Source organism: Oncorhynchus gorbuscha, linkage group LG13 (assembly GCF_021184085.1).
Source record: "Oncorhynchus gorbuscha isolate QuinsamMale2020 ecotype Even-year linkage group LG13, OgorEven_v1.0, whole genome shotgun sequence".
In the NCBI taxonomy this organism is placed as follows: domain Eukaryota; kingdom Metazoa; phylum Chordata; class Actinopteri; order Salmoniformes; family Salmonidae; genus Oncorhynchus; species Oncorhynchus gorbuscha.
The window spans coordinates 90,425,277-90,442,740 of NC_060185.1; the positions used below are offsets into that span (position 1 = coordinate 90,425,277).

Here is a 17,464-nt window from a genome sequence, read left to right on the forward strand (position 1 = left end):
TCTTCAAAGCGGGTGACACTCCAGACACCTATATCCATCCTGCCCTGCCTTTCTAAACAGATCACTGACCATTTCGAATACTACCATACCTTCTCCGCTGTGCAATCCGGTTTCCGAGCTGGTCATGGGTGCACCTCAGCCACGCTCAAGGTACTAAACAATATCATATAACGACCATCGATAAAATACAGTACTGTGCAGAAGTCTTCATTAACCTGGCCAAGGCTTTCGGCTCTGTCAATCACCGTATCCTTATCGGCAGATTCAACAGCCTTGGTTTCTCAAATGACTGCCTCACCTGGTTCGCCAACTACTTCTCTGATAGAGTTCAGTGTGTCAAATTGGAGGGCCTGTTGTTCGGACCTCTGGCAGTCTCTATGGAGGTACCACAGGGTTCAATTCTCGGGCTGACTCTTTTCTCTGTATATATCAACAATGTCACTTTTGCTGCGGGTGATTCCCTGATCCGCCTCTACGCAGACGACACCATTCTGTATACTTCTGGCCCTTCTTTGGACACTGTGTTATCTAACCTCCAGACGAGCGTTAATGCCATACAACTCTCCTTCCTGTGGCCTCCAACTGCTCTTAAACGCTAGCAAAACTAAATGAATGCTCTTCAACCATTCGCTCCCTGCACCCGCCCGCACGACTAGCATCACCACTCTGGACGGTTCTGACTTAGAATATGTGGACAACTACAAATACCTAGGTGTCTGGCTAGACTGTAAACTCTCCTTCCAGACTCATATTATGCATCTACAATCCAAAATAAAATCTAGAATTGGCTTCCTATTTCGCAAAAAAACTTCCTTCACTCACGATGCCAAACATAGCCTCGTAAAACTGACTATCCTACCAATCCTCGACTTTGGAGATGTCATTTACAAAATAGCCTCCAACACTCTACTCAGCAAACTGGATGCAGTCTATTACAGTGCCGTCTGTTTTGTCACCAAAGCCCCATATACAACCCACCACTGCGACCTGTATGCTCTAGTCGGCTGGCCCTTGCTACCTATTTGTCGCCAGACCCACTGGCTCGAGGTCTATGCTAGGTAAAGACTTATTTTTCCCTCACTAACTTTAAACATCAGCTATCTGAGCAGCTATAAATAACCCATCCAATCTACCTGCCTCATCCCCATATTGTTTTTATTTACTTTTCAGCTCTTTTCCAACCCAGTTAAATAAAGGTGTTCTCACCTCGCCTACTTGGTTAAATAAAGGTGTTCTCACCTAGCCTACCTGGTTAAATAAAGGTGTTCTCACCTAGCCTACCTGGTTAAATAAAGGTGTTCTCACCTAGCCTACCTGGTTAAATAAAGGTGTTCTCACCTCGCCTACCTGGTTAAATAAAGGTGTTCTCACCTCGCCTACCTGGTTAAATAAAGGTGTTCTCACCTAGCCTACCTGGTTAAATAAAGGTGTTCTCAACTAGCCTACCTGGTTAAATAAAGGTGTTCTCAACTAGCCTACCTGGTTAAATAAAGGTGTTCTCACCTAGCCTACCTGGTTAAATAAAGGTGTTCTCACCTAGCGTACCTGGTTAAATAAAGGTGTTCTCATCTAGCCTACCTGGTTAAATAAAGGTGTTCTCAACTAGCCTACCTGGTTAAATAAAGGTGTTCTCACCTAGCCTACCTGGTTAAATAAAGGTGTTCTCACCTAGCCTACCTGGTTAAATAAAGGTGTTCTCACCTAGCCTACCTGGTTAAATAAAGGTGTTCTCACCTAGCCTACCTGGTTAAATAAAGGTGTTCTCACCTCGCCTACCTGGTTAAATAAAGGTGTTCTCACCTAGCCTACCTGGTTAAATAAAGGTGTTATCACCTAGCCTACCTGGTTAAATAAAGGTGAAATAGAAAAAGTAAAACAAACATCCCATCTGGTTTGTGCTTATTGGGACTTGCAGGACAACGACCCAACACACCTCCAGGCTGTGTAAGGGCTATTTGACCAAGAAGGAGAGTGATGGAGTTCTGCATCAGATGATCTGGCCTCCACAATCACCCTACCTCAACACAATTGAGATGGTTTGGGATGAGTTGGACTGCAGAGTGAAGGAAAAGCAGCCAACAAGTTCCCAGCATATGTGGGAACTCCTTCAAGACCGTTGGAAAGCATTCCTCATGAAGCTGGTTGAGAGAATGCCAAGAGTGTGCAAAGCTGTCATCAAGGCAAAGGGTGGCTACTTTGAAGAATCTAAAATCTAAAATATTGTTTGATTTGTTTAACACTTTTTTTGGTTACTACATGATTCCATATGTGTTATTTCATAGTTTTGATGTCTTCACTATTCTACATTGTACAAACTAGTAAAAATAAAGGCAAACACTTGAATGAGTAGGTGTGTCCAAACTTTTGACTGGTACTCTAGGTCTTCAGTCAAAATATTGTATTATTTTGTCTGTTGCACTTGTAACCTATAGTTCACCAAGACCGCAAAGACAAACTCTTGATAAGAATATGAAAGTAAGGGGTCCTACATGGTCTAGTCTGATGCCACAGGCCCTGAGTGTACCATAATATTTCACCAACCAACCCTACAGAAGATCATTGTCTAATAGCTCATAGCTAATCATATTTTCCCCAGAACACTCACGACAGTAAGGGAAGGGAGTGCACCAAGGTACAGTACTAGGCCCAATCTGTTTCAACATCGGATTGGTTTTTCAACCATTTTGTGTCATATATATATATATATTTTTTTTTTTGGGGGGGGGGTATCAACACAAAGAGGAACCTCAAGCGGTGGCATGGAAAGGGAGGGTTGATGAAAATAGATGTCTCCCATGGAAGATCAAGTCAGAATGAGGATGCTGGAGATGGTGGTGGTGGAGGACACAGACACAGCATGCACAGGGAGGACAACACGGCATGCGACACACACACTACAGTAGCGACACACAGTCTCAGTGAGAGATAGAATAAGAGCTAGGAAAGAGATTAAAGAGTTTGGTTTAGTACTCGTATGCCCGACCCACTCACCATCCTCCGTAGGAACGTAGATGTTTAGATACAAACAGTCCTCGTTTTGATCCTGTATGTAAGAGGCCACTATATCCAGGCTGAAGGAGAACCATATGGGCATCATAATCTCTGGCACGGCGTTGTGAATATTCTGGGGGCAAACGGGGGCAAAGTGGGTGGCGTTCTTTATCCCCGACCAGGAGGAGGGCGGCTCGGGGGGCAGGAAGCGTTTCTCCCCCACTGGGGAGGCTGCATACGGGACCCCCAAATACTGGTCCACTGGTCCCAGTATCTCACTGGGTAGGGGCACTCTCACCCCCCGGAGTTTCCCATACTGCGTGTTCACAGTGGGGTGGTAGGACTGGCTTTGGACGGCCACCAAGCACCAGGAAGAAGTTACGATCCAGAAAGACGTGGTGATGCTGAGGCTGGAGATGGCGCTGGGTATGTGGGCACCGTGCCAGACCCCATGGTCCTGCTGCTGAGGGGAGAGGCGACAGTTTCTCCTTGGCAAAAACCACATGGTCCGTCTGACTGAGTCTCAGCAACAACTGCAAGTGACCAACATACACGTCGGGTCTCCTCCTCAGCTCACAAAGTCTTCTCACTTCTCTTCCCTTCCCCTGTCTTCCCCTGTCTTCCCCTGTCCTCCCTTTCCCCTGTCTTCCCCTGTCTTCCCCTGTCTTCCCGTCTATCAGCCGTCCAGCACCTTTAGATCCACTCAGCAGATAAAACTGAAAAAGTGGCGGTAGTTCTTTTCTTTACGGTCTTCATTCACTGTCCTCTCTCCCTCTCGTCAGATCGTCCATCCCGTGCCTGCTGGATACAGGGAAGAAAAAAGATCACAGGAAAATGAATGACTCCAGAGAGACAGACAAACAGTTTGCTCTCATTTGTTTTTATTCACAAATGTTCTATTGACTGGTGACGAGGGTATTTTCTGTGGTGATATAAAACCAAAAACATAAACATGATAGTGCACTTACTCTGCTATCAATCTACACAATCAAAGGCTCGCCGAGTCGAGTGTTGCTGCACTACTTAGTCACAGACAGTTTACTGATTAAAATGGCACCGAGCTCAATAACAAAATGTCTCTAACATGTCCCCATCTCACGTTACATACAACATGCATACCAAAGGAACATTATATAACTGTTTAGAAAATGAAAAACACAAAAACCTACACTATCAACAGTTTTTAATGACTTCCAATAACATTAATATATTCAAATGTCATGTTTCCTCTCAGATTCTGTTTTTCAACAAATAAAGACATGACAGAACACTTTCTCCGTTACAGAGAGAGAGAGAGAGAGAGAGAGAGAGAGAGAGAGAGAGAGAGAGAGAGAGAGAGAGAGAGAGAGAGAGAGCGAGAGAGAGAGAGAGAGAGAGAGAGAGAGAGGGAGAGAGAGAGGGAGAGAGACAGAAAGGGGGAGAGGGAGACCGGGAGAGAGAGATGGATGGAGAGAGGGAGATATGGATGAGAGAGAGAGAGAGAGAGAGAGAGAGAGAGAGAGAGAGAGAGAGAGAGAGAGAGAGAGAGAGAGAGAGAGAGAGAGAGAGAGACAGACAGACAGACAGACAGAGAGAGACAGAGAGAGAGAGACAGAGAGAGGGATGGAGATAAGGAGGTATAAACTAGAGCGTAGGTATCACTCTCCTCTCAGTGACAGCAGCAACACTGTAAATCCTAATAAGCCATCTTCCTGGTGTTCCCCAGTGGTGCCAGCCCTGACACCACCCTCCCTGACACCACCTTCCACCTCACCCCCACCCCCTCGCCCCCCCGGCTCAGCCTCAGTGACTAGCAGCGAGCTACATAGGGTAGGCAGGAGTACTGTCCAATAACAATAGAGAGAGAATAACAGGAAGGATTTTAGAGAAGGATATTGCATTCCAAAATGACAGTAAATGATTTATAATGTACCAGCAGGCGTCAGGCCCACTAACCACTCAGGGAAAAGCAATCAGGACGTTCCTTAAGGTGCCGTTATCACTCTGAAGACACACACATACAGGCATTATTCACACACACACACACACACACACACACACACACACACACACACACACACACACACACACACACACACACACACACACACACACACACACACACACACACACACACACACACACACACACACACACACACACACACACACACACACACACACACACACACACACACACACACACACACACACACACACACACACACATATGGTACAGGATCAGTGAAAAGCCTACCATTAATACAGTCTCATCTCTTCATGGAGACTCTCCTCTCACCACCTACCATTAATACAGTCTCATCTCTTCATGGAGACTCTCCTCTCACCACCTACCATTAATACAGTCTCATCTCTTCATGGAGACTCTCCTCTCACCACCTACCATTAATACAGTCTCATCTCTTCATGGAGACTCTCCTCTCACCACCTACCATTAATACAGTCTCATCTCTTCATGGAGACTCTCCTCTCACCACCTACCATTAATACAGTCTCATCTCTTCATGGAGACTCTCCTCTCACCACCTACCATTAATACAGTCTCATCTCGTCATGGAGACTCTCCTCTCACCACCTACCATTAATACAGTCTCATCTCTTCATGGAGAGTATGACACCATGAATGAAGCAGCCACGCTGATAATATGGATGTCTTACCAGTTAGAGTGTGACCAAACATATCTACATGTACGTAGCACATTGTTGCACTGTTCTAAAAGTCGAGCATCAACAGCTGAATCTGAAATAAGGACAGGGAGGACATAAAATAAGGACACAGAGAGGACATGAAATAAGGACAGAGAGTACATGAAATAAAGACAGAGAGGACATGAAATAAGGACACAGAGAGGACATGAAATAAGGACACAGAGAGGACATGAAATAAGGACACAGAGAGGACATGAAATAAGGACAGAGAGTACATGAAATAAAGACAGAGAGGACATGAAATAAGGACACAGAGAGGACATGAAATAAGGACAGAGAGTACATGAAACAAGGACACAGAGGACATGAAATAAGGACACAGAGAGGACATGAAATAAGGACACAGAGAGGACATGAAATAAGGACAGAGAAGACATGAAATAAGGACAGAGAGAGGACACGGGCTGTCTTCATAGAGAATCTAGGAGTAACACTGGCTTACAGGACAACCTGTCGTTCATCAGGCGTTTTAACAGTGATGCAGTGGTGCTCCCTGTTCTGCTCTCCTCTGAGCTCTCCCTCACGCAACCGACAGAAGATGCCATACCGCTGGTACCAACTTCAGACGAGTCACGTAGGGCTTGTAGAGCAAAACGGAGAGCACCATGGTGTTAGTGAGAGTCTCATCTTTCCTTAGACTGGAAACGTGTAGCCCAAACTGTTCAGAAGTTACAGACATTTCCTTGGGAAGACAGGTTTTCCAGATGTCTCATGGTCTGACAAACACCCTCTAGCTCTGCCAACTTCCACCGCAGATGAGCAAGGGTGACAGGTGGAGGCGGGGGATTGAGAAGCAGCCCATGAAAAAATATAGATATTATGTTAGATACTCATAAGGTTTTTAAATACCCTACCTCTCTCCTCTCCCCCCTCACCCTGTTAAACACCCTACCTCCCCCCTCACCCTGTTGAACACCCTACCTCTCTCCTCCGTCCTCCTCCCCTTGCTGAACACCCTACCTCTCTCCTCCCACCTCCTCCCCTTGTTGAACACCCTACCTCTCTCCTTTCTCCCCACCTCCCCCTCCTCCCCTTGTTGAGCACCCTACCTCTCTTCTTTCTCCCCACCTCCCCCCTCCTCCCCTTGTTGAACACCCTACCTATCTCCTCCATCCTCCTCCCCTTGTTGAACACCCTACCTCTCTCCTCCATCCTCCTCCCCTTGTTGAACACCCTACCTCTCTCCTTTCTCCCCACCTCCTCTCCTTGTTGAACACCCTACCTCTCTCCTCCATCCTCCTCCCCTTGTTGAACACCCTACCTCTCTCCTTTCTCTCCACCTCCCCCTCCTCCCCTTGTTGAACACCCTACCTCTCTCCTTTCTCCCCACCTCCTCCCCTTGTTGAAAACCCTACCTCTCTCCTCCATCCTCCTCCCCTTGTTGAACACCCTACCTCTCTCCTTTCTCCCCACCTCCTCCCCTTGTTGAACAACCTACCTCTCTCCTTTCTCCCCACCTCCCCCTCCTCCCCTTGTTGAACACCCTACCTCTCTCCTCCCCCTCCTCCCCTTGTTGAACACCCTACCCCTCTCCTTTCTCCCCACCTCCCCCTCCTCCCCTTGTTGAACACCCTACCTCTCTTCCCCACCTTCCTCCTCACCTCCCCCCTCCCCTTGTTGAACACCCTACCTCTCTCCTTTCTCCCCACCTCCTCCCCTTGTTGAACAACCTACCTCTCTCCTTTCTCCCCACCTCCCCTCCTCCCCTTGTTGAACACCCTACCTCTCTCCTCCCCCTCCTCCCCCCTTGTTGAACACCCTACCTCTCTCCTTTCTCCCCACCTCCCCTCCTCCCCTTGTTGAACACCCTACCTCTCTCTTTCCTCCTCATCTCCCCCTCCTCCCCTTGTTGAACACCCTACCTCTCTCCTTTCTCCCCACCTCCCCTCCTCCCCTTGTTGAACACCCTACCTCTCTCCTTTCTCCCCACCTCCTCCCCTTGTTGAAAACCCTACCTCTCTCCTCCATCCCCTCCTCCCCTTGTTGAACACCCTACCTCTCTCCTTTCTCCCCACCTCCTCCCCTTGTTGAACAACCTACCTCTCTCCTTTCTCCCCACCTCCCCTCCTCCCCCTTGTTGAACACCCTACCTCTCTCCTCCCCCCTCCTCCCCTTGTTGAACACCCTACCTCTCTCCTTTCTCCCCACCTCCCCTCCTCCCCTTGTTGAACACCCTACCTCTCTCTTTCTCCCCACCTCCCCCTCCTCCCCTTGTTGAACACCCTACCTCTCTCCTTTCTCCCCACCTCCTCCCCTTGTTGAACAACCTACCTCTCTCCTTTCTCCCCACCTCCCCCTCCTCCCCTTGTTGAACACCCTACCTCTCTCCTCCCCCCTCCTCCCCCCTTGTTGAACACCCTACCTCTCTCCTTTCTCCCCACCTCCCCCTCCTCCCCTTGTTGAACACCCTACCTCTCTCTTTCCTCCTCATCTCCCCCTCCTCCCCTTGTTGAACACCCTACCTCTCTCCTTTCTCCCCACCTCCCCTCTTCCCCTTGTTGAACACCCTACCTCTCTCCTTTCTCCGCCTACCTCCCCTCCTCCCCCCTTGCTGAACACCCTACCTCTCTCCTCCCACCTCCTCCCCTTGTTGAACACCCTACCTCCTCTCTCTTTCTCCCCACCTCCCCCTCCTCCCCTTGTTGAGCACCCTACCTCTCTCCTTTCTCCCCACCTCCCCCCTCCTCCCCCCTCCCCTTGTTGAACACCCTACCTCTCTCCTCCATCCTCCTCCCCTTGTTGAACACCCTACCTCTCTCCTCCATCCTCCTCCCCTTGTTGAACACCCTACCTCTCTCCTTTCTCCCCACCTCCTCTCCTTGTTGAACACCCTACCTCTCTCCTCCATCCTCCTCCCCTTGTTGAACACCCTACCTCTCTCCTTTCTCCCACCTCCCCCTCCTCCCCTTGTTGAACACCCTACCTCTCTCCTTTCTCCCCACCTCCTCCCCTTGTTGAACACCCTACCTCTCTCCTCCATCCTCCTCCCCTTGTTGAACACCCTACCTCTCTCCTTTCTCCCCACCTCCTCCCCTTGTTGAACAACCTACCTCTCTCCTTTCTCCCCACCTCCCCCCCTCCCCTTGTTGAACACCCTACCTCTCTCCTCCCCCCCTCCTCCCCTTGTTGAACACCCTACCTCTCCCTTTCTCCCCACCTCCCCTCCTCCCCTTGTTGAACACCCTACCTCTCTCTTTCCTCCTCACCTCCCCCTCCTCCCCTTGTTGAACACCCTACCTCTCTCCTTTCTCCCCACCTCCTCCTCCCCTTGTTGAACACCCTACCTCTCTCCCTCCTTTCTCCCCACCTCCCCTCCTCCCCTTGTTGAACACCCTACCTCTCTCCTCCCCCTCCTCCCCTTGTTGAACACCCTACCTCTCTCCTTTCTCCCCACCTCCCCCTCCTCCCCTTGTTGAACACCCTACCTCTCTCTTTCCTCCTCATCTCCCCTCCTCCCCTTGTTGAACACCCTACCTCTCTCCTTTCTCCCCACCTCCCCCTCTTCCCCTTGTTGAACACCCTACCTCTCTCCTTTCTCCGCACCTCCCCCTCCTCCCCTTGTTGAACACCCTACCTCTCTCCTTTCTCCCCACCTCCCCCTCCTCCCCTTGTTGAACACCCTACCTCCCAACACCTCTCTCCTTTCTCCCCACCTCCCCCTCTTCCCCTTGTTGAACACCCTACCTCTCTCCTTTCTCCCCACCTCCCCCTCCTCCCCTTGTTGAACACCCTACCTCTCTCCATTCTCCCCACCTCCTCCCCTTGTTGAACACCCTACCTCTTTCCTTTCTCCCCACCTCCCCTCCTCCCCTTGTTGAACACCCTACCTCTCTCCTTTCTCCCCACCTCCCCCTCCTCCCCTTGTTGAACACCCTAACCTATCTCCTTCCTCCCCACCTCCCCCTCCTCCCCTTGTTGAATGCCCTACCTCTCTCCTTTCTCCCCACCTCCCCTCCTCCCCTTGTTGAACCCCTACCTCTCCCCCTCCTTTCTCCCCACCTCCCCTTTCTCCTCCCCTTGTTGAACACCCTACCTCTCTCCTTTCTCCCCACCTCCCCTCCTCCCCTTGTTGAACACCCTACCTCTCTCCTCCCCCTCCTCCCCTTGTTGAACACCCTACCTCTCTCCTTTCTCCCCACCTCCCCCTCCTCCCCTTGTTGAACACCCTACCTCTCTCTTTCTCCCCACCTCCCCCCTCCTCCCCTTGTTGAACACCCTACCTCTCTCCTTTCTCCCCACCTCCCCCTCCTCCCCTTGTTGAACACCCTACCTCTCGCCTTTCTCCCCACCTCCCCCTCCTCCCCCCTACCTTGTTGAACACCCTACCTCTCTCCTTTCTCCCCACCTCCCCTCCTCCCCTTGTTGAACACCCTACCTCTCTCCTTTCTCCCCACCTCCCCTTCCTCCCTCCCCTTGTTGAACACCCTACCTCTCTCCTCCCACCTCCACCCCTTGTTGAACACCCTACCTCTCTCCTTTCTCCCCACCTCCCCTCCCCATCCTCCCCCCTTGTTGAACACCCTTCCTCTCTCCTTTCTCCCCACCTCCCCCTCTTCCCCTTGTTGAACACCCTACCTCTCTCCCCCACCTCCTCCCCTTGTTGAACACTCTACCTCTCTCCTTTCTCCCCACCTCCCCTCCTCCCCCTTGTTGAACACCCTACCTCTCTCCTTTGAACACCCTACTCCCCCTCCCCCCTCCCCCTTTGAACTCCCCACCTCCCCCTCCTCCCCTTGTTGAACACCCTACCTCTCTCCTTTCTCCCCACCTCCCCCTCCTCCCCTTGTTGAACACCCTACCTCTCTCCTTTCTCCCCACCTCCCCTCCCTACCTCCCCCCACCTCCCCCCTGTTGAACACCCTACCTCTCTCCTTTATCCCCCTCCTCCCCTTGTTGAACACCCTACCTCTCTCCTTTCTCCCCACCTCCCCCTCCTCCCCTTGTTGAACACCCTTCCTCTCTCCTTTCTCCCCACCTCCCCCTCCTCCCCTTGTTGAACACCCTACCTCTCTCCTCCCCCTCCTCCCCTTGTTGAACACCCTACCTCTCTCCTCCCACCTCCCCCCCTTGTTGAGCACCCTACCTCTCTCCTCCCACCTCCTCCCCTTGTTGAACACCCTACCTCTCTCCTTTCTCCCCACCTCCCCCCCTCCCCTTGTTGAACACCCTTCCTCTCTCCTTTCTCCCCACCTCCCACCTCCTCCCCTTGTTGAACACCCTACCTCTCTCCCCCTCCTCCCCTTGTTGAACACCCTACCTCTCTCATAACAACACCCTACCTCTCTCCTCCCCTCCTCCCCCTGTTAAACACCCTACCTCTCTCCTTTTCCCATCCTCACCCCCTCCCCTCTTGCCCCCATCCTCACCCCCATTCTCCTCACCCTGTTGAACGCTCTCCTCATCCCCCTCACACCCTGAACCAGTCCTCTCCCCTATTCCCCTCCACCCCCAACTCACTCCCTCCCTTCTTTTCCCCTTCCTCACCCACTTCTCCTCACCCCATGCATCATCATTCCAAAATGACCCCCAACCCTGACCACTGACCACTAACCACCAACCACTGATCATTGACCACTAATCACTAACCACTGATCACTGACCACTAACTACTGTTCACTAACTACTGACTACTAATCACTGACTACTAACCACTGACCACTGACTACTAACTACTGTTCACTAACTACTGACTACTAATCACTGACTACTAACCACTGACCACTAACCACTGACTACTAACTACTGTTCACTAACTACTGACTACTAATCACTGACTACTGACCACTGACCACTAACCACTGACTACTAACCACTGACGACTAACCACTGACCACTAACCACTGACTACTAACAACTGACCACTAACCACTGACCACTAACCACTGACCACTAACAACTGACCACTAACCACTGACCACTAACCACTGACTACTGACCACTGACTACTAACCACTGACCACTAACCACTGACCACTAACAACTGACCACTAACCACTGACTACTAACCACTGACTACTAACCACTAACCACTGACCACTAACCACTGACCACTGACCACTAACAACTGACCACTAACCACTGACCACTGACCACTAACCACTGACCACTGACTACTAACCACTGTCCACTAACCACTGACCACTAACCACTGACCACTAACCACTGACTACTAACCACTGACTACTAACCACTGACCACTAACCACTGACTACTAACCACTAACCACTGACTACTAACCACTGACCACTAACCACTGACTACTAACCACTGACCACTAACCACTGACTATTAACCACTGACTACTAACCACTAACCACTGACTACTAACCACTGACCACTGACCACTGACCACTAACCACTGACCACTAACCACTGACTACTAACCACTAACCACTGACTACTAACCACTGACCACTAACCACTGACCACTGACCACTAACCACTGACTACTAACCACTGACCAATAACCACTGACCACTAATCACTGACCACTAACCACTGACTACTAACCACTGACCACTAACCACTGACTACTAACAACTGACAACTAACCACTGACCACTAACCACTGACTACTAACCACTGACCACTAACCACTGACCACTAACCACTGACCACTAACCACTGACCACTGACCACTGACCACTGACCACTGACCACTAACCACTGACCACTAACCACTGACCACTGACCACTAACCACTAACCACTAACCACTAACCACTAACCACTGACCACTGACCATGAACAACTTTTTTTATATTTTTGAACAGGCACATGTCCAGACACACTTTACTTCACTGGAGGACCCTTTGTTCTGTTCTGCTCTCCTCCTTGTACAACAGGCACATCTCTGCAACACAATAAAAGACCCGAGCACAGAGCCAAATGTACTCTTATCCTCCCACTCCCTACATCCCTTAGAGAGAGAGAGAGAGAGAGAGGTGTTTGAGAGAGAGAGAGAGAGAGAGAGAGAGAGAGAGAGAGAGAGAGATAAGTGTTTGAGAAAGAGAGAGATAAGTGTTTGAGAGAGAGAGAGAGAGAGAGAGAGAGAGAGGTGTTTGAGAGAGAGAGAGAGAGAGAGAGAGAGAGAGAGAGAGAGAGAGAGAGAGGTGTTTGAGAGAGAGGGACAGGTGTTTTAGAGAGAGAAAGAGAGAGGGGGGAAGAGGTGTTTGAGAGAGAGAGAGAGAGAGAGAGAGAGAGAGAGAGAGAGAGAGAGAGAGAGAGAGAGAGAGAGAGAGAGACAGAGAGAGAGAGAGGGACAGAGGTGTTTGAGAGAGAGAGAGAGAGAGAGAGAGAGAGAGAGAGAGAGAGAGAGAGAGAGAGAGAGAGAGAGAGAGAGAGAGAGAGAGAGAGAGGGGCAGAGGTAGTTTGAGAGAGAGAGAGTGATGATGGAGGGGGAGACCTGAGGAGAGGCGCTGGGTCTTTCAACCTACTGTAAATGATAACCTTCGACTAGAGAGTGAATGGAGTCTGCTACATGGGAGGAATAATGGACTGGTTGGTTTGAGAGAACCTAAATGCACTGCTATTACCTTCTGCTCTTCAACAAAGGGCTGGAGATTCTGAGCGAAACATTAGGGGCCAGTGGAAATCTCTAATGTAGAATCGAATGTAATCCAAAGAGAGTTCAATCTGACCTGAGTAGACGTAAGTATGGGTTACATATGCTACAATTACAGATGGGCCAAGCGCATAGACTCATAATGGGAAGAGACTATACAAGGCCCACAGACACCCTAAAGGGCCACACTGTTATAGTACCTCTGATGTTCACATTCAAATGGAACACAGCAAACTATGAACACTTAGAGGCTATTCTCAGTGACAAACATTGACAAACAATTGAAATATGTACATAAAATGTTCAATTTTACATGACATCATTTCCTTACCTTTCGTTGTCTGACAATGTGACATTCTTGCTCTGGAACTAAAAATGCAGTGTAAATATCAGTGTTCTAGTAACCACTAGCTAGTGAGCCTGCAAACTGAACTATTCAACAATGCTAGTAAATTATCCTCTAAAACATACTAGGTTTCCAGATTTTCATACCGTCAGACCATTTCTGTACCATACCGGTGTATACGGTATTACCCGAAAGCGCACACAAGGGCCGCTATTTCAATATTTATTTTTAGGGCAACAAGGATCTTGATCCAGGAGGGGGTTGAACATCTCCGCTGTAACCAAGAAGCTTGATCTTGACATTGAGCCACTGAGCTAGCAAGTTAGCAAACCAAATGCATAGCTGGAGACCTGGGCTGGATATCATTTATCTGACACATCTTAGATTTCTTACAGTTATACTTAACTTAGTTAGAAGCAGTGGCATAGCACGTGCCCCCTCCCCCACACCCCTCCCCCACACCCCCCTCCCCGTCCCCCACATCCCTCCCCTCCCCCTCCCCCACATCCCCCCCCCCTCCCCCTACACCCCTCCCCCACACCCCTCCCCCACACCCCCCTCCCCCTCCCTTACACCCCTCCCCCACACCCCTCCCCTACACCCCTCCCCTACACCCCTCCCCCACACCCCTCCCCCACACCCCCTACACCCCTCCCCCACACCCCTCCCCCTCCCTTACACCCCTCCCCCACCCCCCTCCCCCACACCCCTCCCCTACACCCCCCTCCCCCACACCCCCCCCCCCTCCCCTACACCCCTCCCCTACACCCCTCCCTTACACCCCTCCCCCACACCCCTCCCCTACACCCCTCCCCCACACCCCCCCCCACCCCCACACCCCTCCCCTACACCCCTCCCCCACACCCCTCCCCTACACCCCTCCCCTACACCCCTCCCTTACACCCCTCCCCCACACCCCTCCCCCCTCCCTACACCCCTCCCCCACCCCTCCCCTCCCCTACCCCTCCCCCACACCCCTCCCCCACACCCCCTCCCCCTCACCCCCCCTCCCCCCCCTACACCCCTCCCTTACACCCCTCCCCTACACCCCTCCCCTACACCCCTCCCTCACCCCTACACCCCTCCCCACCCCTCCCCTACACCCCTCCCCTACACCCCTCCCCCACACCCCTACACCCCTCCCCTCCCCCTCCCCTACACCCCTCCCCCACACCCCTCCCCCACACCCCTCCCCTACACCCCTCCCCCACACCCTCCCACCCCTCCCCTACACCCCTCCCCCCCCTCCCCCACCCCCTCCCCTACACCCCTCCCCTACACCCCTCCCTTACACCCCTCCCCCACACCCCTCCCCTACACCCCCCCTCCCCCTCCCCTACACCCCTCCCCCACACCCCCTCCCCTACACCCCTCCCCCACACCCCTCCCTTACACCCCTCCCCCACACCCCTCCCCTACACCCCTCCCCCCAAAACAGTATTGAAAATCATACCGTTGGTATTTCGAAATAGCCCTGTATAATATGGTATAAACGGTATATCGCCCAAGCCTACTAGCTACACTCCTGAATAATGCAACTAAACCATATTACACTCCTGAATAATGCAACTAAACCATATTACACTCCGGAATAATGCAACCAAACCATATTACACTCCTGAATAATGCAACTAAACCATATTACACTCCGGAATAATGCAACCAAACCATATTACACTCCGGAATAATGCAACTAAACCATATTACACTCCGGAATAATGCAACCAAACCATATTACACTCCTGAATAATGCAACTAAACCATATTACACTCCTGAATAATGCAACTAAACCATATTACACTCCGGAATAATGCAACCAAACCATATTACACTCTGGAATAATGCAACTAAACCATATTACACTCCGGAATAATGCAACTAAACCATATTACACTCTGAATAATGTAACCAAACCATATTACACTCCGGAATAATGCAACCAAACTATATTACACTCCGGAATAATGCAACCAAACCATATTACACTCTGGAATAATGTAACCAAACCATATTACACTCCGGAATAATGCAACCAAACTATATTACACTCCGGAATAATGCAACCAAACCATATTACACTCCGGAATAATGCAACCAAACCATATTACACTCTGGAATAACGCAACCAAACTATATTACACTCTGGAATAATGCAACCAAACCATATTATACCCCTGAATAATGCAACCAAACCATATTATACCCCTGAATAATGCAACCAAACCATATTACACTCCGGAATAATGCAACCAAACCATATTACACTCCGGAATAATGCAACCAAACCATATTACACTCCTGAATAATGCAACCAAACCATATTATACCCCTGAATAATGCAACCAAACCATATTACACTCCTGAATAATGCAACCAAACCATATTACACTCCGGAATAATGCAACCAAACCATATTACACTCTGGAATAACGCAACAATTCAAAAGCATTTGCAAGCAATTAAAGGGATTCATTTTCTTGGACATACATGAATTAGCTAAATGTAGCTTGCAAGACAATAACACAGCTAGTTAGCTAGCCTGATAATAACTTTAGCATATCAGAGATGAATGTTTACCCCTCCCATAAGATTGTAAAATTAGAGATTCAGCGTATTAAAGTTGCTTTACAACAAACAGGTCTTAATTTTATCAATATCGTGTAAGTCATTATATTAGGTAAACACAAAATTGCAACTGAAAACATTGATAATTCCCTGGTGTTGATTAGCGTCTTGCTGCATGCATCTTGCATGGACGACGGTGGCTCACAGCAGCCAAAAGGAGGGGGGGAGGCTGTTGAGCTTCATTTTCTTAAAGACACTGCTAATGACACTGTTAATGCAATTTCAGAAAAACAGTCAATAAAGAAAGTCTGAAATATCATGACAATGTGTCTACATTTCAGCTGTTTCAAAAACATTCCTCTGCTGTCAGTATTTCTACTGTATGAATGTTGGGCTCAACGAGACCATTGTGGCAACTCTAGTGTGCGGCCTCCGGAGGTGGTGTTCAAGACGTGAGAATTAAGCAATTTGACATTGTAGTACTGTCTCTCGTGAATCGATTCCTCTTAAATTCTCTCAATATTATCATCAATGAGAGTGGCCCCATAATCAAGCATTATGTCTCTCTGTACCACCATCTGTGTCGTCACCATTCTATCCAATCTGTAACAGATCCACACCATTCTATCCAATCTGTAACAGATCCACACCATTCTATCCAATCTGTAACAGATCCACACCATTCTATCCAATCTGTAACAGATCCACACCATTCTATCCAATCTGTAACAGATCCACACCATTCTATCCAATCTGTAACAGATCCACACCATTCTATCCAATCTGTAACAGATCCACACCATTCTATCCAATCTGTAACAGATCCACACCATTCTATCCAATCTGTAACAGATCCACACCATTCTATCCAATCTGTAACAGATCCACACCATTCTATCCAATCTGTAACAGATCCACACCATTCTATCCAATCTGTAACAGATCCACACCATTCTATCCAATCTGTAACAGATCCACACCATTCTACCCAATCTGTAACAGATCCACACCATTCTATCCATTCTGTAACAGATCCACACCATTCTATCCAATCTGTAACAGATCCACACCATTCTATCCATTCTGTAACAGATCCACACCATTCTATCCATTCTGAAACAGATCCATACCATTCTATCCAATCTGTAACAGATCCACACCATTCTATCCATTCTGTAACAGATCCACACCATTCTATCCATTCTGTAACAGATCCACACCATTCTATCCAATCTGTAACAGATCCATACCATTCTATCCAATCTGTAACAGATCCACACCATTCTATCC

General features: G+C 49.5%; 1 protein-coding gene across 2 annotated transcripts in view; it reads right to left on the reverse strand.

Moving 5' to 3' along the window:
- The window catches only part of LOC123993690 (neuroligin-3-like), a 408,214-nt gene that overhangs the window by 303,002 nt on the left and 87,748 nt on the right, over nt 1–17,464 (reverse strand). The window contains exon 2 of one of the 2 annotated variants that reach the window (XM_046296092.1): nt 2,992–3,789. In XM_046296092.1, coding sequence (XP_046152048.1) covers nt 2,992–3,496 — 505 coding nt within the window. In that variant the 5' untranslated portion in view covers nt 3,497–3,789. Of the gene's footprint in view, nt 1–2,991; nt 3,793–17,464 lie in introns of both variants that reach the window. The other variant, XM_046296091.1, reaches the window with a different exon arrangement.